The sequence below is a fragment of the Lepisma saccharinum genome, chromosome 25, assembly GCF_977018435.1.
Source record: "Lepisma saccharinum chromosome 25, izLepSacc3.1, whole genome shotgun sequence".
In the NCBI taxonomy this organism is placed as follows: Eukaryota; Metazoa; Arthropoda; class Insecta; order Zygentoma; family Lepismatidae; genus Lepisma; species Lepisma saccharinum.
The window spans coordinates 20,285,279-20,312,131 of NC_139253.1; the positions used below are offsets into that span (position 1 = coordinate 20,285,279).

The 26,853-nt window shown below is 37.2% G+C and overlaps 1 protein-coding gene across 10 annotated transcripts in view; it reads right to left on the reverse strand.

The window, feature by feature from the left end:
- Positions 1–26,853, reverse strand: part of LOC145978921 (calpain-A-like) — a 185,783-nt gene that overhangs the window by 39,823 nt on the left and 119,107 nt on the right. For 9 of the 10 annotated variants that reach the window (XM_083111900.1, XM_083111903.1, XM_083111901.1 and 6 more), the window contains 7 exons: positions 10,512–10,688; positions 8,694–8,763; positions 6,760–6,877; positions 5,474–5,608; positions 4,539–4,707; positions 2,165–2,346; positions 1,084–1,331 (listed from right to left, as the gene is read on the reverse strand). In XM_083111900.1, the coding sequence (XP_082968026.1) occupies positions 1,084–1,331; positions 2,165–2,346; positions 4,539–4,707; positions 5,474–5,608; positions 6,760–6,877; positions 8,694–8,763; positions 10,512–10,688 (1,099 nt within the window). Of the gene's footprint in view, positions 1–1,083; positions 1,332–2,164; positions 2,347–4,538; positions 4,708–5,473; positions 5,609–6,759; positions 6,878–8,693; positions 8,764–10,511; positions 10,689–16,804; positions 17,361–26,853 lie in introns of those variants that run through there. The other variant, XM_083111897.1, reaches the window with a different exon arrangement.

A 26,853-nucleotide genomic window follows, 5' to 3' on the forward strand; every position in this document is an offset into this window, starting at 1 on the left:
TTGAAACGCATGGGAATTTCTGTACAAATTACCTACACACGTCTCGACACGAGTTTGTTTTCACGTAGGTACGTGTCATACATAAAAAAATCTTTGTTCTAACGTGAATCTTGCGGCTGGCATTCCAATCATCTCACTGACACATCACACACACACACTACAATAACACAAACAAGTAACTGCAAGTAACCAAGAATAACACTCTTGCGCACAGTACGAAATTAACACGCTCTTGGTTAACACTGCTCGCCACTATATTTACAACTCTGTCTTCATCTAGTCGCGAAGGAACAAAAAACTCGAGCTCGGAGATTTCGGATTGCAAGGAAACTCACGAACACTATTGACTTTTAACGGTTTCTTCTACAGCGTAATCTTGATACAGTGTTGCACATTCAAAACCTCCAAACGATCCCCATCGGCACAAAACTCTTTCAAGGATATAAACTTAAGCAGGACGTTACTGGTCAAAACTATGATTAAAATGTTTTATTATCTGTGGCTCTTAACATCGTTTCTAAAGCGTATTTATTTGTGCATATAAGAGCAGAACTTGGATGAATTACAGAAGAACTTTTGCGTGTTATAACACAGGTTAGTGATCGTTTTGCAATATTTATATAAATGTCTGCATATGTCTATAAAAATAAGCGGGCATTACAGGCCGCAAATGTCGGCATCTCCGTCAGCGCCGCCCGCCACGCTTCTCCCGATCTCTCGGCTGCAGATCGAAATGAACGCACGGCATAATTGCAATGGTATACATATTAAAGTACAGTTAAGTGCTCTCCTCTGCTTTGCACCATGCCATAAAGGCATATAGTGGGTGTGGAGTTGGAGCCCCACACTTTCTTGATCATGACCCAGGTCTCTTACATGGTAGTCAGATGCCCTAACAACTGACTTACCGTGGCTTAAAGATTTATAAATATTCTGAATTGCTTTAAGTTGTTTCAAAGTTTAAGTATCAGTTTCGGTGGAAGTCTGCAGTGCTAAACACTAACACACTGAGTTTTACAAATGCTTGTGCACATGTATTCAGTATAAATGACAAAAATCAGTAAATTATACATTTCAATTTACCCAAATAGTTCCTGCAACCTCCAGCTGTGGCACCTCTCACCCATTCCCCTTCGTAAACACTTATTTCCCACTTCTTCCTGTCACTTGTTTCATCTTCTAGGAGAGAGTCTGGATTCAAGTTGCAGATTTCCAAGCGTGAAAAGTATGTCACAAAGTCCTTGTACGACATCCAAAACTCTCCATCGTCATCAAATGTAAGGCCAATTTCTTCTTTTTCTTCATCAGGTATGAATTGCCATTCTGCTGACCTGCAGCAGAGAGAAAAGGAAAGCATATGTAGACAAATCACCGCCTATATAAAACTTAACAATAACTAATTTACACTATTACCGAAGAATGGATTTATATGTACTAAAAACGTGTTCGATAAGGAAATATATTTTTAGTTATTTTAATCTAAATATGGACTTACAATTGTGAAAAATGGCAATTTTCATTAAGCGAGTGACTCACCTAGCTAAATAAAATGCTTAGTCTTACATGACATTAATTGCAATACAAAATTCAAATACAACCTTTGCTTTACTTTTTGTCACCAGAACAATGGACTACTTCTTTTAACTGCTGAAATGTGAATATCCTGTTCTCCCTAAAGACAGATTTATATTGAATGAAACTGCATTAAATTGATATGTAGGAAAATGTATGAAAATACGGAAATTACATGTAAAAATAACTAAATTTTGTGCCAAAAGATGATATATGTCAAAATATGGAAAATAAAAATAGCATTTCTCAAGCTTACACACCACAATCCACAAAGATAATACAAAATAATATTAACTTTTACATCACATAAAAATATGTAATTATATATAAATCTGTTCCCTGCTCATTACGTACACAGTAGCTAAAATTTCATGAGGTACCTGAATGGGTGATTCAGCTTCCTTATCAGCATAGCTCTGATTAATATGATTTCATGCATAACTGGGCTTCTAAAACTCACATGAACAAAAAAAAATGTATGTTCTCCACTTTCGAAACCAGATAAAACTTATTGAGAATTTTGGTATTTTCACACAAAACCATTAAAATTCCTATGTTATAAAAGTAAAATATAAAGGCATAATATACATACTTGTCACTCCATGGCCCATTCCATTCAGCTTCATTTCCCCAAGGATTCCTTATCCTGATTAGAGGTATCTTCCCGTTCATTCGAGGAGTTTGGATGTCCACCATTTGTACCCTTGTTATGCTGTAAGCATGTCCTTTGACTAAACCCTCAGAAGTTCTGGCTTCCAGTTCACTTGGATCAGGCTAATAGGGAGAAGGCATATTTATTCTTATCATTGTGGTATTTGGATGCAATATATATATAAATACCATATTGATAACACCATCAAGCCTTGTTACCATGATAACCAAAAATTCAAAATGCTGACCAAGACAGAATTTATTTTATTTTAAAACAAACTAAATGTTACGTTTCAACCTTCTAGCAAGATCTTCTTCAGACTCTGTACCATTTAGTTTAAGTTTTAAAATAAAATAAATTCTGCCTTAGTCAGCATATTGAGTTTTTGGTTAAATACCATATGAAGGGCCAGGGGGAAAAACGATGAATGTCGATTTTTCGCCCATTTTGAGATCGCAACGCCATCTGATAGTTCAGAAGCTGTACTATAAGAATGAGAACGGCCTTGGTTGGGAAACGATGAGAAGTGCCTGAAAAACGCATTATTATTTTGGCATATATTAACGTTCTTATGGAAAGAAATACTTTGTTTTTCATTTCCTGGCAAATTGTCTCGAATGAACATTCATTGTTTTTCCCCCTGGCCCTTCATATTAAATTATATTAGCAAGCAAGTACAGAGTTATGGGAAAGAAACAAAAAAGAAATTTAAAAAAAAGCATATCCATGGTAGTGATTTACTCTACAAACATGTATTTGTATTTTTGCATTCTTTCAGTAACTTTAGGCAAATCAATGTTTACAGTTTTTAGATCTTTGACTACTGATTTTTTTAAGAAGACATTTAAAGAAACAATGATATTTATAAAATTTCAAAAATATTGTTTATTATCTGGATTTCCACTTACCAGAAAATTGTTTTAGTATACTTTTTTTTCTTAAATAGTGTAAATTTGGCAGGCTGCCCAATCATGGCATGCATATCAGCTATGTAAATATCATGTTATGATGCTCATCATCTAAATCCTATCTATACACGTAGCAATGAATGGAAGTAAACTTTGGTAAGCAGGATTGCTATACAATTGTGACATTGCATCTTTCATCTTACAAAACTAAAGAATACAAAAATAAATTTTACTCAAATTGGAACTACTTACAATATTACAATAGTAAACAATGTTTTGACTATTATCAAAGTATTTTACTAGTACTGGGAGTATGGGAGGAAACCAAATAAAGAAAATAAACTAATAACAGACACAATGAGTCTTGATAATGTTGAATCTTTTAAATACTTAGGCTCAATTGTGAATACCAATAATTCAATAGAAGAAGAAAGAATTATAGAAGGAAACTAAGCTTTTTATGCAAATAAAAAATTATTACAAAATAATCTCCTCTCAAAAATATCAAAACTTAAGTTATATTGGGCAATTATTAGACCAGTGACAACATATGACTGTGAAACATGGGTCCTGAAAGATAGCCTAATACAAAAACTACTAATATTTGAAAGGAGAATATTAAGAAAAATATTTGGTCCCTCCAAAATGAGCGATGGCTCTTGGAGAACAAAAACAAATGTTGAGCTAGACAAGTTGATTAAGCATAAGAATATAAATCGATTCATAAAAGCCCAAAGACTAAGCTGGTTAGGGCATATCGAACAATTGTCCAATGAGAGAACAGTCAAAGAGATATATATAAATGGAAACCATTTGCCAAGAGGCCAGTAGGTAGACCTAAAGTTAGAGGGGAAGATGATGTTAGAAATGATATTAGAATTATGAAGATCTCAAATTGAAAGAAGGATGCCCAGGATATAATTAAATTGAAGAAAATCGTTGACCAGGCCAAAACTCAAAAGAGTTGTAGCACCAAGTAAGAAGGGAGTATTCACCATGCTTATATTACATCAAATGCAAAAAGGAACATGTACAGTCACAGATACTTCTGGGTTGTAACTGTTCCATTGACTTCAATGGAATTATTGCACACAGAAGCATCTGACTATGCATTATTCAATCTCATTAAATATAAAGAAGTTTATTATTATAGCATTTTAAGTTTAAATACATAAATGCATCCAAATTAACATAATTTTCTGGGTGTGTTAACTTTGTAAGCAGTTTTGAAAGCCAGAAAACAAACACGATGGGACTATGCCCTGACCACGCATCACCCAATGAAAATAGGGGCTTGGCAGGCCCTTGCCCTTAAAGTACTGTTGCACCACAGAGCTTAGTTTCTTTCAGTAACTTCACAAGTTGCAAAAATCTTACCTAACACTATTAAGTTATAAGAAACTCACCTCTATAGAACAACCCATCAACGATGATCGCTCAAAGGCCTTCAACATGATTTTAAAAAGATTAGGTGGAGCTTTGTCCAGCTCGTACATTTCCGTAACTCCACCTGTGAAATCCTCCATGGCTTCACAAGTTGTTCCGCCTTTAAGGGCTTCATATGAGCCATGTAATCTGTGAAGGGAAGTGAACAGTTTTATAATGAGGCAAGTTAAACAAGAAATAATGAAAGTTATTACAATGGTTATAATTTTTATTGTATTACACATGGTTAATATAAATAATATTGTTACTGATCATTTAAATCAAGTTCATTAAAATCTATGAGTTGTAGGATAATTTCTAGCATTTTGAGATTATTTTTCATTTAAAACTGCAGATAAGACACAATAAGCTCGACATGAAATTCTTACCAGCAGGGCTGATTAACAAATATTGTGTTCAAAATTGTGAGCCCTGTGTTAACTTGTCCACTACTAACTTGTTACTCGTCAACTAATGCTTCACAAGAATAAATAGAAACAAATTATAATGCAAGAAAAAAAAGCGATCCTATTGCACCATATTAAGCAAAATATTGATACTACTTTTGAGTTTGTACTGAATATAACAGTATATTTGATTAACTTAGATGAATGAAATTCACCTTATAAGAAGTAACTCGTGTGTGTGTGTGTGCAGGAATGCATCTATTTGGTTAAGTTCGTTTAGTGGGTTATTTATTTCAGGTTACATATCAAATGCTAGGTTCAGTACCCTTTAGCTTTACAGGATTAACAATTATAATTAGAGCATGGAGGCAAGACTTTTTTATGAAACATGGAAATTTGGGATGAAACACAAAAAGAGTTGATGTTCTGCAATTACAGTTGTCAGATGCGGTGTGAGAAAATATAGTCAAACTTGAATTTTCATTTCATAAACCAACTAATAAACTTACTTTGCGTATGCCTTTTCAAGAAGGGCACTCCAGAATTCATTAGTCTCTGCAGAATGAAGGAACACAAGTTTGCCATAAAAAGTTGGCAGCCTATCATCAACGACAACATCCACCCACCTTCCATACTGCCAAAACCTGTTGGAGAAAAAAGAAAATAGAATCTGTACACATTTCATATATTATAAATATTTGAATACAAAAATTTAGAAAAGAAGTAGAATACTCATTATTAGTTGTTTGAAGATCTGTGGCTGCTAAAAATGCAATTGCTTAATGTCCTGTAACAGTTTCCAACTGGTTTTCCATGAACCATGGAGTCCATGCAACCCATCCAGGGTTCACTTCAAAAAAACCTTCACACATTACGAATAGCATTATTAATAAAAATTGTGTGTGAAATTGCTAAATCTATTTGTTCAGCATTTTTATTCCCTACACGTACATCCTCATACGTATGAGGATGTACAGAGCTAAGGAGTTTGACCATTACAGTCACAGTTTTTAATAATAATACAATATATGCATGATGACTATCTGCAAGGACAAAAGTCATTTTACACAGACAATGTATGCTCAAGATTTGTTATACAGTCTCCAGAAAGTCAATTTGATTTAATATATATTATTAACATTTTATAACCCTCTTTTAGCAAACATTTATGACGTTTTACTACACGATAACAAAGCACAGAATTCTGCTTGATGTTGATCTTGATTTTCAAAGTCGTCAGGGGCTTACTTTTGAAAATCAATTAGGGAAGCACTGACCTCTGACATGCATCTATAATGAAAAAATAAGCTAAACTACTTCAGTGCCAACATTGAAATGATTTAAAACAATTTTTAAAATGACAACATCACAGGAAACTTCCTGGATCAGTACTTAATTTTGTTAGCAAGCTTTGTTTATTATAGAAATGCTTGTCAGGGTAAGTGGAATGTCATTTTTTACTTTGCAGCTAACTAAGTTATTACGTTTAGTTACTATGCACAGAATGTGTTGCATGCATGAAATGCAAACAGGCAGTCCATTTTTTCAAATGACCATCTACAATTAACATTAATTTTCTTTTAATCATAATAAACCTCATGTTTAAATATGAAAATGTAGAGATAAGAAAATTCAAGTAAACCATTATACTTGAAAACATCAAAACTGAAACTTAACAGATATACTCTCCCCCTGTAATCCCTGGAGTAAGTGAATGAAAACAAGCCCTCTGCTCAAGTAATGACTTGAGAGGGGTCGACCAATGAACGTGTGTAAATAATATTTAGAATCTTACCTGAAATGGAAAATTCCTGCATATTCATCTACAAAATTCTGATCATCTGGTACTACTTGATAAAATAGCTTCTTGTCAAGCGTAAGGTTAGCTACAGCTGCCAGAAGCCAGCAATCACCTGGTTAGGAGGAGGGAAATTTTATTACTGTATCAGCTACTATAAATGCATGTAAACCAACACAAATTTATCGTACCTCAAATACTTTCCCTTGTGTAGTCAAATGACGAATTTAGTGACTTCATAATTTATTATGGATATTTTTCCTAGGGGTTTATGGCCAAAGTACTTTTGTGATACTGTGACCTTGGTGGGCAAATGTATTGATATCCTGACTAACAATCTCGCTACCGAAGGTCCTGGCATTTTCTTGTATTCTTTCATATCTCTAGTGTCATCGGCCAGTCATTCCAATTGCGTGATTATCTTAAAAGGGGCAGAAAATGGGCACTAAACAACCCAACAAATGTTGTTACTGGAAAAATTGAGCTATGCTTCTAATTTCAGACAAACCCCTGCCCCTAAAAGACCTGTTAATTAGAAGTTTGATTCAGTGTAGCTAATGTGATCAGTTGAAGAGCAATTCAATCATTAAATAAGAATATTAGAACTGAATTGTGATAATACAGGGCAATTCAAAGACAAACATTTTAATAGTTGGTTCACCTATCATAATTAATAGGGCTCGGATAATTATGCATTTTTCATATGCAAATGCATATTTAAGGATTTTTAACTAAAAATTCATATTTCATATGCAGGTGCATATTTGTACGAAAATAAGTTGATGTGCATATTTTTGTACCCACAACCAACACCGAGCATATACTGTAAATATTTTTCTTCTCCTCGCTTCTCTTTTCTTTATCTTTTCCCTGTCTTTCTTGCATACAAATGTGTGGATGATCTGGAATTTGATGTGTCTGTCTTTGTTGCCCTAATATACAGTCCACTTGTATCTTGATGTTATTGAGTTGGTGTTTTGAGTCCACTTTATGCACAGTAAGACTAATCAGGACCTACAGTTTAAAGTGGAATCCGAACCACTATGTACCTCCACCGGGAATCAAATCCAGGACCCCTTGATTACAAGGTGGTGATGCAACCTCTGTGCCATCAGGGAGGCCCACTTGTATCTTGCAAAGTGAAACATGTGTTTTCTGAATGTAAGGCTATTCTAGCTAAAAACAGGAGTTTCAAGTTCGAAAATTTGAGACATCATGTTATCAAATGCAATCATGATCTTGATCTGTAATGTATTGTGTTTCATTTAACGACGAACCATATTAATTTTAAAAAATCTGTGTAGCGAATGAGCATTCAGAATAATGCATATTCATTGCCTGACATGTAATCCATCATAGTTTGTAATATCAGCATTTATAAATTAAACTAGTTTTTAAAGTTCATATTTTACACTTTTTAGTGCATATTTTGCATTTTTTAGTGCATAACTATCCGATCCCTAATAATTAACATCTGTGAGTGTGGGTTGATGCGCTGATAGAGCAACTCAATGTTTCTATATTATTATTTTCAGCCTGTAGTTCATTATTGTAACACCAGGAGGCCAGTGGTCGCAAAATGACTGCAACTCAGATTGAGAAGCTTTCTGTGTATGAACAGTCAAACAGCTGACAACGAACTACAGGATGAAAAGAAAAATTTTAAATAATACTTGCTCTATCAGAACATGCAACTCATGTTCAAAGTTGTGATGGGTAAAGAATTAGATATTGTCATTTTTTTTAAATCACCCTCTTTAAAGTTCACTTATGTGTGATATATATATATACACACACACACACACACACACACACACACACAAAGTTTCACTTAAATCTCATGTATTGAAGGTATATAAAAACCAAACTTTTTCCACAAGATTCTCATAGATACATATAGAGAGATCCTTTTAAAGTTTTATACAACTTACCTAATTCTCCTTGCTTAATGTCAAACCTAGATGCTCCTTCAACAAACAGATGAGGATCTGGCGAAATTTCCTGTGATAAGAAAAAAAAAGTCATTAAACTACTAACAGTGGCGAGGACTAATATTCTACCACACTTCCATAACTTAAATATGAAGATGTTATCAATATATGGTGTATAAATTTAATATCCACAAGATGTAAATATAAACAGTTTTGGATTAGATCCTATAGAAAATGTAAGTAAGGCAGCTACGAGGGTCATTCAAGGAAAAAGTTTACCCATGTTGCAAAAAATGTATTTCTTAAGTTACAGACAAAAATAAAGTTGCACCAAGTAACCTGGCCCTTTCTCACTTTTCAACATAATTTCCAAGGCGGCACAAGCATTTGTCCCATCATTGCACAAGTTTTTCAAAGCCATCTGCAAAAATTTTGGGGGTCCAGGGAACGAAGAACACTTTTCACGGCTGTCTGAACCTCCAAATTACTGTGAAAACGTTGACCCTGCAGCTGGGACTTCAGTGCAGAAAACAAGTCACTCGTGGCCAAGTCGAGGCTATAGGGGGGTAACCTTTCCCATTTCATTTCTCGAAGTTTATCCTGTGTTAGTGCTGCCGAATGGGAACTAGCATTGTCATCCAAAAGAATGACACCAGCAGAAAGGAGTCCAGGACATTTGCGGCGAATTGCTTTTTTTTCGTAGCCCGCACGAACATTGCATTGTGTGTAAATGTAGAGGAAAGATGAAAGAACACATTGCTAGTTTCATTTCATTTATCGGGCTCGTACTTTCTCCAAAAAGAAAAGGAAACTATTTCCTTGAACGATCCTCGTATAAACATACACTGAATGAAACAAAACATCATCTTAAAGACACATGTAAGTAGTTAAAAATGAAATATTTAATACCAAGAAAATAAAATTTGATTTTCCCTCTAGTTGATCATCCTGAACATGGTTCAGTGCAAGATGTAGTCTAATTGTTTGATCCCTTCTCTTACGTTAATTTGTTCTGAAGGTACATAAATAAGTTTGAGATTGTCACCAATATTTTATTGTATTTTGTGGGCTGCTTATGCTTTATGACTACTTTCTTAATGTATTTTTCAACAAAAGATTGCAGATATGTTTTTCTACGAGAATAACAAAGCAAGATAGAAGATGTGAATATGAAGATATAGAATAAGGACAATATTAACCTTGGGTAGTCAAATATCCAGAAATAATATTAAATAATTGATGTACAGCAAAGGATTAGCCAAAACAAAAGGAAGATAAGAAATTGATTGAACACACTAAGGAAGAAATAATTTAACTATACGAGATAGTGGGCAACACTTATGTAAGGATTTCATCGCATATTGTGCAATGGAAACAAGAGATAAATAAATATCAATGTACTCATATTGATAAATTTATAGATACCGAACTAAGCTGGCGCAACAGCATGTTTTGCCTGGTGGTGATGCATGGTCTGTGTGTCAAGTCCTATTACTGTTGTATTTTCAGGTTTTCAAGACCACAGTCTGCTACTATTGCCTTAAAAGTAACTCCCTAATTGTCCTTACAACGATATATCAAAACCAAGCCTCTGGAATTCCTACCAGGGATTGAATGGGACTGCTCCCACTGTGAGAATGCTAACTATTAGGCTATGCAAACACTCAATATTCATAGATAAATTAAATTAACTCATACCTATACACAAAGTATGTTCTCACAAGCAAACACCAAAAATCCAAAACTTCCACTTCTGGCATCTATCAATGACAAGAGCTGCAGTAAATAATTTTGATATAATTTCAAAATGCTACTTACATGTGGCCTTCTCCACTCGAAAGGCCTAGGTGGACTTCTACTGAAGAATATTGAAGCGTCTTCAGCTGGAAATTCTGCGTCTTCGAAGAGTTCTCCTCGAGCTAAGCAATCGCTCCGTAGTTTGTAGAAGTCTTGTATTGCACCTCTAGCCCGTATACCGGACCCTTTCTCACCAAGCTGCAAGAAGAGAGGAAAACCAATGAGAATTCAATTAATTTGTTTATCAGCCACACTTCTCACTTGTACTTGAATAAAATTAAACTGATGTTTATACTGCATGTGTCAATGCCATAGTGGGCAGCAGTCTGCAGTCCACCATTGCACCCCTTACTGCCCAATAAATGAGAAAAACTTCGCAATAAACTCTTACCCCAGGAATGTATGGGTGTATTAAGTACAGTATATCCAGTATGTCTGCCCACTGCAACCCCTCAGTAACTTACTGTTAGTGATGTAACTGTGGTAAGACTTTCCTAAACAGATGTCTGCTATGCAACAATTTGGTAATATCCCTTCAACGAATGCAGTTAGTGGCAAATTTAGAGGGGGGAGGGAGGGGTCAGGCTTAAGTAAAAGTTATGAAATTAGTGATGGTACTGAAACTTGAGACTAGAACGAGCCCACATCTTTGAGACGTGTCGAGGCAAGACCGAGACAGACCTGGTAAAATCGAGATGAGAATGTTAGAAACTCTCTGTTTTGAGACACTGGTAAACTATAATTTATGATATTTTAAAATTAACAGAAATTGCTTTCTTTTACAACTTGGACATATCAAGTGGATATCTACTTGGTTATTCATATGTAGGTTACATTTTATTTGCCATAATTGCTACATTCGTGCATCTTTGAACCCATGCAACATATAGCATATATTCAAGTTAAGATGTAGGTGTAATTCAAGATAAGATGAAGTTTTTTGATAGTAAAAACGTTATTAAGTAAAGTTATTTGTCTAATGACTTCTAAAGTTGGAAAGGTTTATGTTGTTGCACACACAATATGTTGCTTATACTATCTAATTCAAAAATAAAGACGAGACTAAGAATGACAAAAGCATTTACGACTCAAGATGACACGAGCCTCTACAAAGTCTCATCTTGTCTCAATACCATACATAGATGTAATCATGGACTGTGTGTGAATCACTACTGAAGAATGAGGAAACCCCTGAAAGAAAATTATAAATAAGAGCAGTTTGGAAATTTGAATATCAGGCAAATTTTCATATTTTATTCGTGTAATTTTCTCTAATTATGAGAGGGGTTAAGAACGAAAAGTAAAACTGATACAGACAATGATGGGCGCACTTCAGTTGCATCCTGCCGATTGCGTTAAGTGCTATGATTTTCAGTTTTCTTCTATAACAAACAAACCAATCGCTAACTTTGGTTTTTGCCTATTTCCCTCTTTTATCCCTTTACATTAAAACGTATTCTTCATGCGGTTTCGCAGCTGATAAAGAATTTTCGCAGTGTCTTTTAAATGCTTTTTTTCGTTTGTGCCTATTTCACATAATCTTATCTAAAACTGATTTTTTTTCTTATTGCTGCTTTCTTTCACTAGTCTGGCTAGCTCAACAGTATATTGAAGAAAGTAGCCTAATCTTGTTTTGTGAGTGTTCTTTTGAGAATTTCATCTAACCATCATTCACTCATCGTCGTCATCGCGATTAGCCAAAAATAACAATAGCATAAAATAAGAAAATGCAGTGTGATACAAAAAATTTAAGTCAACAAGTGCAACGGACTAAGTTCACTAATTATTTGGGTGTAATTAAGTGCCAATTTTACAAGTTTTTAGTGCCTATAAATCAGCACTTACCACAATACAAATACATACCTGTTTTTCAATGTTGAATTCGCCAAAGGTTAAAAAAGGTTGGAAAGGTTTCAGAATCTGCAATTTATGTTCAGTATCCCCCCCTTCTCCAAAAACAGTTCAATCGAGAGTACTGAAATGTTGGGTGAGCCATGAATAACTCGCGCAGACACACCAATGCATTTTTGAGAGGGGTTTCGTTCCAGAAAATTGAAAAATAAATTGGCTTGCGTAAATGACGACATGCAGACGTGGATCAAATTAAGCATTCGGCATAAATCTACGTACTTTATATCTATGATCACGGAGGAGGGGGTCTATGGTGTAGTCAGGAATTTTGTAAAATGTGGTTCTCAAGAGAAGCTATTATGCAATTTCTTTAAGAGTCAGAACAGTACGATTTTTAACATTATTTTTCATTTATCAATTTTTCAAAAGGAAGATGGATCGAATAGTGGTTATAACCCATGATGAATTAATGACACTCTTGGAGGGGCTGATGCCCCCAATTTTTGTCGCTCGCTAGTTTCGCTGAAAGTTTAATTTTTATAAAGTCTTTCCTTCTCAATTTACTTAGCTTTTCTGTCTTTTAATATAATCGTGACGATGAGGATGAATTATAATTAGGTGGAATTTATCAAGGAACTCTCGCAAAGAAATGCTCAGGGCAGGAGGGCAGGACTAATCAGGAATCTTCTGTGGCGTGAACCAAGTCTATGGGAGCTTTCAGACCGAAGCGACGCGGGCTCAATTCAGTCTGTAGATTGATTGATTTGGTGTTTAAGTCCACTTTATGCACATTAAGGCTAATCGGGACTGGACCTACGGTTTAAAGTGGGATCCGAACCACTATGTACCTCCATTGTTATCGAACCCGGGACCTCTTGATTACAAGGCGACGATGCTACCACTGCACCATCGGGGAGGCCTAATTCAATCTGTAGAAAAGCATTCATTGCGCATGCTCTACCAACAGACCGAGGAGACAATGCACGATATTGAGAAAATGGTCCAGTCTGAGCGACACGTCGCTTCGGTCCGAAAGCTCCCTATCAATCACGTTTGATCAGAGGCGGCTTTCGAGTTTCACGTTAAGAAGATAGGATCTTCTTTTTACACGCCCAAGGGCAGGTGAATTGCTATTTAATCTTGAGATTACGATTTATTGTTAGCTTTATTAAGCCCTTAATAGTTTGTAATTTTAATTTCAATCAACCACTTAGTAAAATTCCTGGTGGAAAGCAGCACCCTCGTTAAAAGCTGGTATTTTGTGTTGGGAAATGAAAACAAAGAAACTACCACCTATTATTATGCTTCTATACTTACCTTCTTGTGTTACATGTGTAGTTTCCTCGTAAAAGCCAAGAATTCGCAAGCACGGAGAAGAATATACCGGGTGTCCATAAAATCCCTTTACAAATTCAAAAATTCACTACAAATGCAAATGATGAGATATTTGAGTGAAACTTTTTTTATTGTACTCGTTTACTATTAAATTTTGTGCTAATAGTCAATTTGTGTATTTCCGGTAACATTGTGAAGAAAGGGAGGTCCTCGAAAGAGAAATGGCTACTCCGCAATAAAAGGCACAATGTGTGGCGTGGTTCATTGAAACAAAATCTGACACTCAGAATCAGCGAAACTTCAGGACTAGGTATGGGAAACAACCACCAGCACGTCCATCAATTCGTGAATGGCACAGGAAATTCATGGAGACCGGCACAATTTTGGATAAAGCAAGAAATGGAAGAAAATGAGTATCAGAGGAAGATATCGAACGTGTAAGACAAGCCTTTCTTAATTTACCAAAGAAATCCATTCGCACTGCTGCCAGACAGTTACAGCTACCACGATCAACAGTGCACGAAATCCTACACCACAACCTGCGATTGATTGCATATAAAGTGCAACTGTTGTATGCCATTGAGCCTAATGATAAACCGAAACGCAAAACATTCGCAGTGGACATGCTTCATCGAATATCGGAGGATGCAATGTTCCTCAACCAAGTGTGTTTTACTGGTGAGGCAACATTTCATGTTTCCGGTAAACTGAACACGTACAATGCGAGAATCTGGGACTCAGAAAACCCCCATGCGACAATGGACCTCAAATGAGACAGTCCAAAGGTGAATGGGTGGTGTGGACTGATGTTCAATCGAATCATTGACCCATTTTTCTTTTCGGAGCAAACAATTACTGCAAATGTTTACCTTGACCTTTTGACTGAATATTTGACACCACAACTGGCTGACCTTTACCAACAGGATGGTGCACCACCACATTGGGGATTAAATGTTCTTGTCTTCCTGTACCAAACATTTTTGGGTAGGTGGATTGGACGGGATGGCCCTATTCCCTGGCCACCTCGTTCACCAGACATAATGCCTATAGATTTCTTGCTATGGGGCTACGTTAAAGACACTGTGTATCGAACAAATGTACGGAACATTACTGACCTCAAACAAAGGATCACTGATGCCATTGCCACCATTGATGAGGCTATGCTAGAGAGGACATGGCGCGAAATCGATTGTCGCCTTGACGTCCTTCGTGCAACCAATGGTGCCCATATTGAGGTTTATTAAGTTATGAAAAAAAACTTCAATATATACTGCTACTATGTGACAAATTTCATTTAATTATCTCTTCATATGTGTTTGGAATAAAAGCTTGAAGTTGTAAAGAGACTTGACACCCTGTATAAACCAAGGGAGAATTCCCCCCTGCAAAAACCACGTCGCCTCCGACCGCGCGAGAAATATGGCAAGCATTCTATGAAGGATTTGAGGTCATAATTGGGGTTACATACGTACATCCCCTCTCCGCCTCATGCTTACGTATGTTTTGGTGACATTTGCAGCTGGCTACTTCGTAATATTAAATGAAACAAAATATTTATTCAGCTAAATATTCCCACTAAAAACAACATACGTTCAAGGAATTAAACAGAAATGCGAAGCCACAATTACAGAAAAGTTTTTATCTACATCATAAGCTTGCGAATTATCTTGTAACAGATAAGGTGCAGTTATTGCTTCAGATCTATATGACGTACGTCAGAGCAAGGTATATGAAGCTCCGATAATGGTCACTGGTTGAAGATAAGAGTTGTAAATATACCTTCAATATTGGAGCGATAGCAATGTTTAACACTTCACACTTCAAGCGCAAGACAAAGTAGTAAATTTGACAAGCTTGCTTCTTTTCGGAAAACCGCACGGATACTCCCACGCCCCCAAACTAAACTGTATGTCAGTTGTAGAAATTAATTTTGAAAATTTGAAGTTATGAGCGGTCGTTTACCACCAGGAGATTGTGTGCGATATTCCTGTTCAATAATATGGAAAAGTTCTGGAGGATATTGCAAGTTTAGGGAAACTTATATAGTCCAACGGTATATTGCATGAAAATTGTAAAGCATATGTCTGCAAGAGTACATGAACTTGAACTTGCATGGGATCAGAGACATTACACGATTGGGTTGATTTGGTGTTTTGAGTCCACTTTATGCACAGAAAGGCTAATTGGGACTGGACCTACAGTTTAAAGTGGGATCCGAACCACTGTGCGTCCACTGGGTATCGAACCTTGAACCCCTTAATTACAAGGCAACGACGTTACCACTGCGCCACAAAGTTGGTTTAATTCCGCTAAGAATATTTTAAAAATTATCAAGGGAAAACGTGCTCTTCAAATTTGCAGTCTTCTACAGTCTGTGGTTCAGGAATTTATCCAGAATTTGCCATCTGGGGCAGGGGGGTAAGTTCGTTTCTAGGAGGTTCAAAGGTAAATTTAGAGCCAAAATGGCCATTGGGGGGTGTTGAGGGAATTTTGGGGATTGTTATGGATGTGCTTTGATAAATCACTAACGGAAGGTGGTAACAAGGCAATCGATAGACGTTAGCAGCAAACCTTGGCACGCTCTTGAAAGCTGGCATTGTTCAATCCATGCTTTACCTTCAAAACGGAATTACTCAATATATTTCTATTGTGGACATTGCTTAAGTAGACTATATGAATTGTAACGCATTATATCGAAGCAGTACAGTGGGATCCATGAGTATTATCGTGCAAATTGTCCATGACTATTTTCATTAAAATTTCTCTTACATCCTATATGTTTTTAAGCGATGGATTTTTATGTATGATGTTGCAGAAGTTGTCAACAGCTTGTTTTGAGTTTTCTTTTAATTCTTGAAGCTCTTATTAGGTCAAATAAAGTGCGTGAACATAGTGATGGACAATTTGCAGGGTAATACTCATGGATCCCACTGTACATGCACGTGGAGACAAACAGTTTAGTTATATAGTCTACGGCACGTACGTGTTCGTTGACATTACGTGCACTGCGTAAACATGTTTCTGATGTTATGATGGGTTTAATTTAGAGACGAGCAACTTCGAACCAATCTGCAACCATATGGCACATTTAATATGTTAAAAGGTTAAGAGAAAACAGCAACTGTTACCTTCAGTTGTTTTCTTGACGGCAGAGAATATTTCCACTGTGGAATATCAGCTAGCGCACACTTGCCGTGGTGCCTCAGAGATGTCCGTTGAGATGGTGTCGGTTTCCGTCTAATTTCACCAATGTTACTGTCGATAACCTTACGTGGCGTCACTGCAGGAGGGACGTACCGATTATACCCCATTCTATTGTAGTTAGTATTCAACTGCCCTGATCGATATGGCGTTAATGTGAGCGAGTTATAGTTGACAAGCAAAGTGTCGTTCTCATTCATCTCGTCCGATTGGGTACGTTGGGGCGGAATTGTGATGTTTTGTTCAGTAACATTCTCGTTTATCTCGTCAGATAGTGTTCTTGTGGTGCGTTGATACACTAACGTTTTCACACGAGAATTTCCAGTGTACGTTGTGTCTTGTGTCACAGGAAGGTAAGAAGTTCCACTCAAAGTTTCTCGGGTTGCCTTAGTCTCCCATGTCTTGCTTACCGAAAAACTTTGTTCTGTCCTGCGAGACATCGTGTATCACCAAACAAAACACAAATATTAACACAAATATTAACTCAAAGATGATAAACGTTCACTAGCTAGTCAGCAACTGTTTTGTTCTGACACTTCCCTTTGCATATATATCTTATCAGCAGGAAGCGTACACTTCACCACATGCCTGATTGGGGCTAGCTGCATGATATCATTCTATACGCAGTTGATTATCATGTTATAACAATGCCGAAATGAGAGCATTACAATTGGGAAATATGAACAAAAACTTTCGAGAGACTACCGGTAATTGCGTTAAAAGTGGAAATATGACATTTACTTTCATATACATAGGATATAGGATATCATTGTAGTAAAGTGATATTTGAGTGACATCTTTGGATGTGTAATGCCCAATATGCCTAAATATATAGGTACTAACAAAAAATAAGACCCCGACCAGACTAGTCAGAAAAAAGACGGGATAGGATTAAAAGGGAATACTTTTCCGGCTAAATCTGGAAAGTCTGGTAACCCTGCCCAAACGAGGTATGGATATATTTGTCTTCATTACTATTCAGTAGAATCATTGTTGACTTCTCCAGGGCTTATACAGTCTCTTCAATTGCTTGCACATGCAACGAAGGCTACCTACCACCCCTTTATGTAAATTCCACAGAGATTATTTCGAGAGCGACAATTTACATACTAACGACAGGTTTTAAAAAACATCTAATTTGAGAAAGTCAATATTTTACCATCGCAGTACAGGTTTCCAACATTTGAAATCGAAATATGGACTGGTTTGTGGGCATTTGAGAGAAGCAAGTGAGTTGCCTACAGAACGATGAATCATGAATCAGACGAGATAGAAATGTAGAGAAGTCCACGCCGAAGCCATGATTTCAATATTAAGAACTTTGCAGAGAATTGTAGTAATATCCAAGACACACTCTTGCGGATACAGTATCGACACAGTACAGTCATGTGCAAAGATAATACGCAAATTGTCTATGGGTAGCTTCAAGTCACTTTTCTTTGCACCCTATGCAATTTAAGGGTAGAATTGTACTGGTGCTGGTACAAAAAAGTGGTGTGATTGATTGACATTTTTTCTCAATTTTGTAAACTCACCTTACTTAAAACAAAAGGGAATGATCATTGAGATGGATAATCTGTTTACTATTATCTTGACAAGGGTACATAAATACACTTCAAGTATTCCCATATACTCCCGCTATATACTTAAGTGCTTAAATTAGCACTGCCAATCTGGGCATGAAAAATCAATTGTGAAGTAAATACGAGTAAAAATAGAGCAGGCATTTACACATGGAGTTCAAAGCAAGCTCATTTGTTAAAACTATACACCCAATCATCCATTGTGCATGTCGTCAATTGGTGGTATGGATAAAATTTATGAACTTCACTTCCGTGTCGTGTAAGACTTTCCACTGTAATTTCATGAATTTAATCATGAGCTGGGGACGAGATTAGTGTCACGAAGGATCACACCCAAGTCAGACCGTGGGGAATGAATGAGAATGTCGTAGGTGGCTATTAAGATGTGTTGCAGAAATGAACAGAAAATGATTTCTTCCTACTGTGATTTATATCCAGACTACTGATCTTGCTGCAATTCACGCGCATTTCGCTTTCATGGCCCTTTCTCCTTCCTCCTCTCTAATTATACTGTTCGGCAAATTCGTTCATCAATTCATCATTAATCCTCACTGTCGAGAAGTAATAGGGACTAAAATAAAGAAAGGAGAAATGACAATAGTAGGGAATATCTTTAATTATTCATTTTGAAATCATTTACATACCCGGTTTTATAGGACCTTTCGTTAAATGATTGGTTGCTTGCTACGTTTCTTGCTTCATGGTTGAAGAAAGAATTGTTCATTTCAACTCCAGATATAGTATACACTAATCACGCACGTATCTATCGGGAGGGGTCCGAACCCAGGTATCTCACAAATAATAATAATGTTTGTAATTCGTTAATATAATTAATATCTATTAATAATAAAAATAGGCAATTTTCTATTATAGTTTTCTCATGGAAAGTTTTCAAAAAGAATATATCTTAATATACCTGTATAAAACGATAGTTCGTCCTATTCTTGAATATGCTAATGAATTATAGTTTCTGACAGCCACCAGTCACCTTCAAAAAGTTGAATCAGTAAAAAAGTTTTTATTAGGTTATTACGCACAAAATTAAAAAAATACTATGACCAACATTACTCTGAATGATTAACACAGTTGAATATGTTTAACTTAGAAGAAAAGAGAAATGAAAAGGATAAATTTTGTTGAGATCTTAACTTTCCAAATAGACAGTGAATACTTTTTTAATAATATATCTTATAAAATTCCCAGAATTCTTACATGTCTAAATAAGGCCAGAGGGTTAGTATCTGATCTTGTTGAAACCTACAATTTGAATATATGATGATGTATAAGATTGTAAGATCCACTGTATTATTATTATTATTTTATAATTATGTATTCAATTCTGTAATTTTGTATGACCAATTTTGACAGTGATGTACCTGGTTGTCAAATCGTGCTCATCACTTAATAATAATAATTATTACACGAACAGAAAAAGACTGCATTGGAACAGAGATACAACAGTATGTACGTGTTCATTATGTTAACTTAACGTGTAGTTAAGTTCGCTAAGCTTTGCATAAAATAACTGTCCTGGCAAGGAATGTAATGTCAAAGATAAAAAAGTAAATATTTATTGAATAAAAAAATATATTGTGTCCAATTGATGAAAAGTTCCTGATTAATATTTTATGCATATTATTTTAAGTAGTAGTGTGCACAAATCTATTCAGGTACTGTCAATTCAAAGTCGTATGATCCCAATCTAATCCTTGTGTAAGGTCGGCGGGAGTAAATAATCCTCGATTATACAACAGATGCTAAACAACCATATTTTGATTATTCGTTTTAAGTACTTGGTAACTGCTTCGGAGGGGGTCAGGAGGAACCCCATGAACCCCTCTAAATATGTCCTTGACACCAATTCAAGTCAGTGCGAGGCTCGTGCTGTATGAAAACCGCAGGCCGCCATTATTGCTTACACCGACATCCGGAGAGCTATGAAAGGTGGCAAACCCCGAGAATGCAAGAACATTGTTTTTACAATCTGCCCAGGCATCACGCAACTTGTCGATGGTGTGTTTCACGCAAATCGGGTGGGCATGCAACACGCTCAGGCTAGTTCTTCGCTTAGGATATTTTCCAGTTGCCACTCCACATTACAAAGAAAGAAAAAGTGACTCCAGAATTTGTAATCCGGGGGTGATTTCGTGACACTTATATTATTATTTGCAACATAGAGCTTTTAGTATACCAGTAAAAAATTATCATTAAATCAAACACTTGTACGTTTGTTCTGACATCTGCTACGACGAATAACAGCAGATTTTTGCTCAGCAAAGACCACATAAAAGTATTTCCAACGTTAAGATATAACATATTTTATAATATTTTTATTATAAATAAGACCAAATTGTAGAATGTGAAAGGAGACAATAGATTATGTTAATTGTAATAAAAGCAATTTCGTAACTAATTTATACATAAGGTCAACTAAAATATAAACAGTCAAATGTTTTAAAATAAGTTGTGACAGTTAAATACCATTACACAGAATAATGGAAATTGGGTCTACAGTTTGGATATTTCATCCCTGCCAAACCTCATGGCGAATGACTTCTACAGAACTGTCTTCCATAATTTCCCATTGAAACCTGGGTAATTTGGGGTACGGAGCTCAAAGCTGGTGCGAATTCTGCCCAAAATGAGGTCCATTTATACAACATGTGTTTTAGATATTAAAAATCCATCTGTTTGGCATCTTCCTGGACTCTCCTTCAGATGTAATTGTATAGTTCGGACGGCGACTGAACGAATGTGGCCTTGGTGCGAAACGGAACGACGCTGATGAATAGCAAAGGCTCACAACGCACGCACATTTCAGCAACAAGTTTTTTCGCTTAGGTCGCCATTAACAACAACGACGAAATGAGCGCCATGGGGAAATTATTAGGTTACGCCTCTTTCGGGAAAGCACAAAAGACGCGCCTGAGACACATCGTGACGACGCCCTCCTCGATGCACGCCATCGTTCATCGACGGGTATTGTTCAACAGAAGAGCCTACTTTTGATAACCAAATTTATTAGTGACGACAATTTACTTGTAAAAACTACAAGCTAATATAAATTTCCGGTTGTCTGTACATGAACATATTCAACAATATCTGTTCACACGTTAAAATAGTAAATTTGGATGAGACTTCATTTCCGCAATTTAGTTTTTGGGTGTCAGAAGGATTTTACCGTGAATTAGAAATAATTTTGCATTGTTGTTCTACTTTGTGTTATTTTGCATCTCTTTTTTTAATATCTCTATTAATTGTGTTCATGGGTGGATTACGGGGGAAGGTTGAGATGCGACCACCGGGTCATCTAAAACAATAAATCGTCAAGTGGTCGTCCGCCCCTGATGTCTAAAAATCAAGCGATCGACCTACCCTGGTGTCCAAAACTATCCCACACCTTCACCTTGACATCAAGAGATCGCCTTCTCTTGGCGTCTAAAAAATCAAGCGATCACCTTTCCTTGGCGTCTAAAAAATCAAGCGGTCTCCCTGCCTTGGCGTCTAAAAAATCAAGCGATCACCTTTCCTTGGCGTCTAAAAAATCAAGCGATCACCTTTCCTTGGCGTCTAAAAATCAAGCGATCACCTTTCCTTGGCGTCTAAAAAATCAAGCGATCACCTTTCCTTGGCGTCTAAAAAATCAAGCGATCACCTTTCCTTGGCGTCTAAAAAATCAAGCGATCACCTTTCCTTGGCGTCTAAAAAATCAAGCGATCACCTTTCCTTGGCGTCTAAAAAATCAAGCGATCACCTTTCCTTGGCGTCTAAAAAATCAAGTGTCTCCCTGCCTTGGCGTCTAAAAAATCAAGCGATCACCTTTCCTTGGCGTCTAAAAAATCAAGCGATCACCTTTCCTTGGCGTCTAAAAAATCAAGCGATCACCTTTCCTTGGCGTCTAAAAAATCAAGTGTCTCCCTGCCTTGGCGTCTAAAAAATCAAGTGTCTCCCTGCCTTGGCGTCTAAAAAATCAAGTGTATCCCTGCCTTGGCGTCTAAAAAATCAAGTGTATCCCTGCCTTGGCGTCTAAAAAATCAAGTGTCTCCCTGCCTTGGCGTCTAAAAAATCAAGTGTCTCCCTGCCTTGGCGTCTAAAAAATCAAGTGTCTCCCTGCCTTGGCGTCTAAAAAATCAAGTGTCTCCCTGCCTTGGCGTCTAAAAAATCAAGTGTCTCCCTGCCTTGGCGTCTAAAAAATCAAGTGTCTCCCTGCCTTGGCGTCTAAAAAATCAAGTGTCTCCCTGCCTTGGCGTCTAAAAAATCAAGTGTCTCCCTGCCTTGGCGTCTAAAAAATCAAGTGTCTCCCTGCCTTGGCGTCTAAAAAATCAAGTGTCTCCCTGCCTTGGCGTCTAAAAAATCAAGTGTCTCCCTCCCTTGGCGTCTAAAAAATCAAGTGTCTCCCTCCCTTGGCGTCTAAAAATCAAATGTCTCCCTCCCTTGGCGTCTAAAAATCAAGTGTCTCCCTCCCTTGGCGTCTAAAAATCAAGTGTCTCCCTCCCTTGGCGTCTAAAAATCAAGTGTCTCCCTCCCTTGGCGTCTAAAAATCAAGTGTCTCCCTCCCTTGGCGTCTAAAAATCAAGTGTCTCCCTCCCTTGGCGTCTAAAAATCAAGTGTCTCCCTCCCTTGGCGTCTAAAAATCAAGTGTCTCCCTCCCTTGGCGTCTAGCGATTGCTCAACCTTGCCCTCCCTTGATGTCTAAAATCAAACGATAGCTATTTAAATAGTATGTAAAAGCGAAATGGTATATATATACAGGGTGTCATTTTAATGGCGCCCACGGACCACGGAAACGTATAGAGGACATCAAAACAAACAACTTTTCTCAGTAACATTTTCCTCGTTGGTGCGTCGTTTCGGAGCTACAGTCGTTCAAAAAAGCCCGTTTTGCCGCCTGAATGCTGGCAACCACACACAACATTTGATTGCATTTGTGACGTCATATCCCGTCGTGAAGCGATGCGTTCCAGGGTTGCCAGGAACACACATAATCTGTGAAAAATGACATAGCTACAATCAGCCACATTATGTACCGTAAAAGAAAACGAAAAAAAGCGTTTTTTAACCTAACAATAAGTAAACAAACGATACGAAAAATAGTAGAAAGGAAATATAATTCAAGTGGAAGTGGTTATATCGAATTTTGTCTCAGCTTACATGTCAAATATTTGCAAATCTAGTTACCAAGTTGGCATCTACAATTTAGTCTATCCACTTCGTCCTTCTGATACTAGTTGTCTGTGACACTGAACAGATGACAAAATAGAAATGAAATAACTCAAAATTCGAAAGGTAAGCAACAGATAATATAATGTATATTCAGAGCATTATGAGGCAAGTGTCAAAAATGATTGAAAATACAGGGCTATAAGTAGTAGTAATACAAGCTCTAAGACGACTATGTGTTTATCTATGCACCGGATACACATGTAATAGTTTGCAAATGTGAACAGGGCAGTATATTCGGTACTGATTCACCATTAGATTGTTACTGTGGTTGTACTTGTTTTAGCCGTAATGTAACAAAGTGAACCTCGGATACTTCCGTTATCAGCACAAAAGTACAGCATGGCATCTGGACATAAATCTGTAGATATCAACCTTGCAACGAGATTTGCAAATATTTGACATGTAGTTGGGCGTAAACAGCCACGTGTAAGCTGTAAGTCCAATAAAATGTATTGTTGTTGATATTTTAGATGTAGACTGAGACAAAATCCGACATTGACATTTCATTTTGAATACGTTGTTTACCATTTCTCATATCGTTGGTTCACTTCCCCCTTCCCCTGAGATGACTGCTGATCTTTTGGCTGGTAGGCTATGGTGTTCGGTCTGCTGGACGTGTTTCTCGCTTCGTTTTACAGCTAATAATGTGGTTGGTAGTTTGTCATTTTTCACAAAATTTGTGTGTTCCTTGCAACCCTACCGTGCGCTGTTTCGCCGCAGGATATGAGGTCACAGATACGATCAAATGTTGTGTTGGGTTGCCAGCATCCAGGCGGCAAAACGGTCTTTTTTGAACGGCTGTAGCGTCGAATCGACGCACCAACGAGAAAAATGTTACTGGGAAATGTTGTTTGTTTTGATGTCCTCTATACAAATCTGTGGTCCGTGTGACACCCTGTGTATATATATTACATTACCCGATTAGATTTTCAAAATTTCATTTTTTTTTAATTCACGAGGGTTTATGACTAATTCAGAACGACAGTGAACATAAATCACATGCAAAGTATTTTCCTCTCTCTCTCTCATTAGAGAGAGAGAGAGAGAGAGAGAAAGGAGAAAGAAAGAAGACCCCTCCTAATTTTCAGTCATTCCCAACTGAAGATGTTTTGCGTTCGTCGGTGAAGAAAGCCTCCGTCGCCTGCTTCATTGGAATGAATGGGTGGAGAGAAATCTTGATCGGCAGCAGACATTTATGATTTACACAAAAGATTTATTGCCTCGCTTAGCATTTCCACATGCAGATGGGAACAACTACCATACAATTGCAACAGCAGAGCGCTCGTTACTGTAAAACAATCGGGAAGCTTGCTCTTCAGAGTGGCGGGGAACTCAAGGCCGTTGTCGGACGAGGCTTGCCTTTCATTCTAGGCGTATCACTCATCGCAGGTTTCCTTGCTACACGTGAAGCCGCTACGTTGCCACGATGACCCCTTTTCCGGTGAGGAGTGCGTTGAGATACGGGCGCTTTATTCTCGGCATCCGCTACACGTGTAGGATGTAAAATTCGACGCAAACTTCATCTTTTTTTCTTTTTTAACGTTTAGGGTTTTGTGTGTGTGTGTGTGTGTGTGTGTGTGTGTGTGTGTGTGTGTGTTAGAGAAAGGAAGAGAGATTGTCCAAAAACTCGGGTTTTGGGGCGAACGTTAGGCCTTGGATCGTTTCTGGCGAGACTTCTTGCGGCCAATTTGTTTTAAAAATCTCCTGTCTGAAAATATAATGAAGTGCTTAATTCTCTCTTTACAGATACAAAAGAATTAAATAAAGGGATCTGTAGATTCATACGTGGTATTTGATTCGTGCGTGCATAAGAAAATGAAGGTTGATATCTCAGATACTTTTTTTTAAATATTGAAAAATCGACATTTGTAAAATGGACACCTGTATATTTTGCAGAAGCACGTATATTATAATACGTAATTATTACTGTATTATTTAATCATTGTCCGACTGAGCAGGGACGGCGCTACAGGGGGGCTAGGGGGGGCTGAAGCCCCCAAAACTGGTCAGCCCCCTGCAGCCCCCTAGATTTTTGTAATACGGTAGATCGATCGAAAACTTAAATAGTAGAATTTTCCATTTTCCATTATAAAACTTCCATCAATGTTCAAATAAATTTTCTAGTTCGGTTAGATCGCAAGGTTATCTTATTTATGATGTTTGATTTGATTTGATTTGATTTAGTTTATTTTACTTCGCGTTTTGTGCCTCTTGGCTAATTTGCGAAGATGGGGATGAGTGATGAAATGATTAAATTGATGAATGGACATTCACAAACAACCAAGCCCGACCGGGATTCGAACCCGGGACCCTTGGCGTCGCAGCGCGATGTGCTAACCACTCGGCCACAGGGTCGGGCTTATTTATGATGTGTTGTAAAATTAAATAGGGGGAGAACAGCTGCAGATATGTCTGGATAACAGTGGCCACTGATCATTTATTTGTTACTAAGTAATTGGCCAATCTAGTCGTCAAACTTGCTACGAAATCTGGTGCCTGTCTGATAGGTGAACGTATTCAGTGACTGTGAGATTGTTCTTTGATTTTTGACATATACAGTTTCTGAATAGGTCTGGCAGGTGTGACAAATGAATTTTACATGAATAAGTAGTACGACGTTCAAAATCTAAAGAAGCGTTATGTTTCTTTTCTGTTTGTTAGTTAGTTAGTTCCTCATTGGAGTATCGACAATTGCACGAGTGTTAGCGATGTTCTCTCATTGGTTTCGTCGTTATATCTATTCTTATCGCTGCAAATATTCGAGAGGGACAAATACGATGATAAAGAATCAAAGAGTACACGAACTACCAGATTCTTAAATGCTAACATAAAAATTGGGCTCCCAGCCCCGATAGTCTAGCCGTAAACCTGATATCCTGGCTTGCATCCCCGGTCGAGGTATAACATTTCATTAAGTGGTTCGGTTGGGATTTCACTAAAAACTGTAGCTCTCGTCCATACTGTAGCAGTGTAGCGCTCTGTGCATATTGTGGACCTTAATACAAATCTAATCAACTAATCATTGCAATTCGGTGCGAAAATCAGCATGCTTGGGCAATTTTATTGCTCGCAGTCTTAGTCCCACATCTTAATTATCATTTGTGAGGTTAGAAAGCAATTTCTGCAGTACCGTCATAGTGGTATCCGTGCAGGAGAATCAATCTTTGATC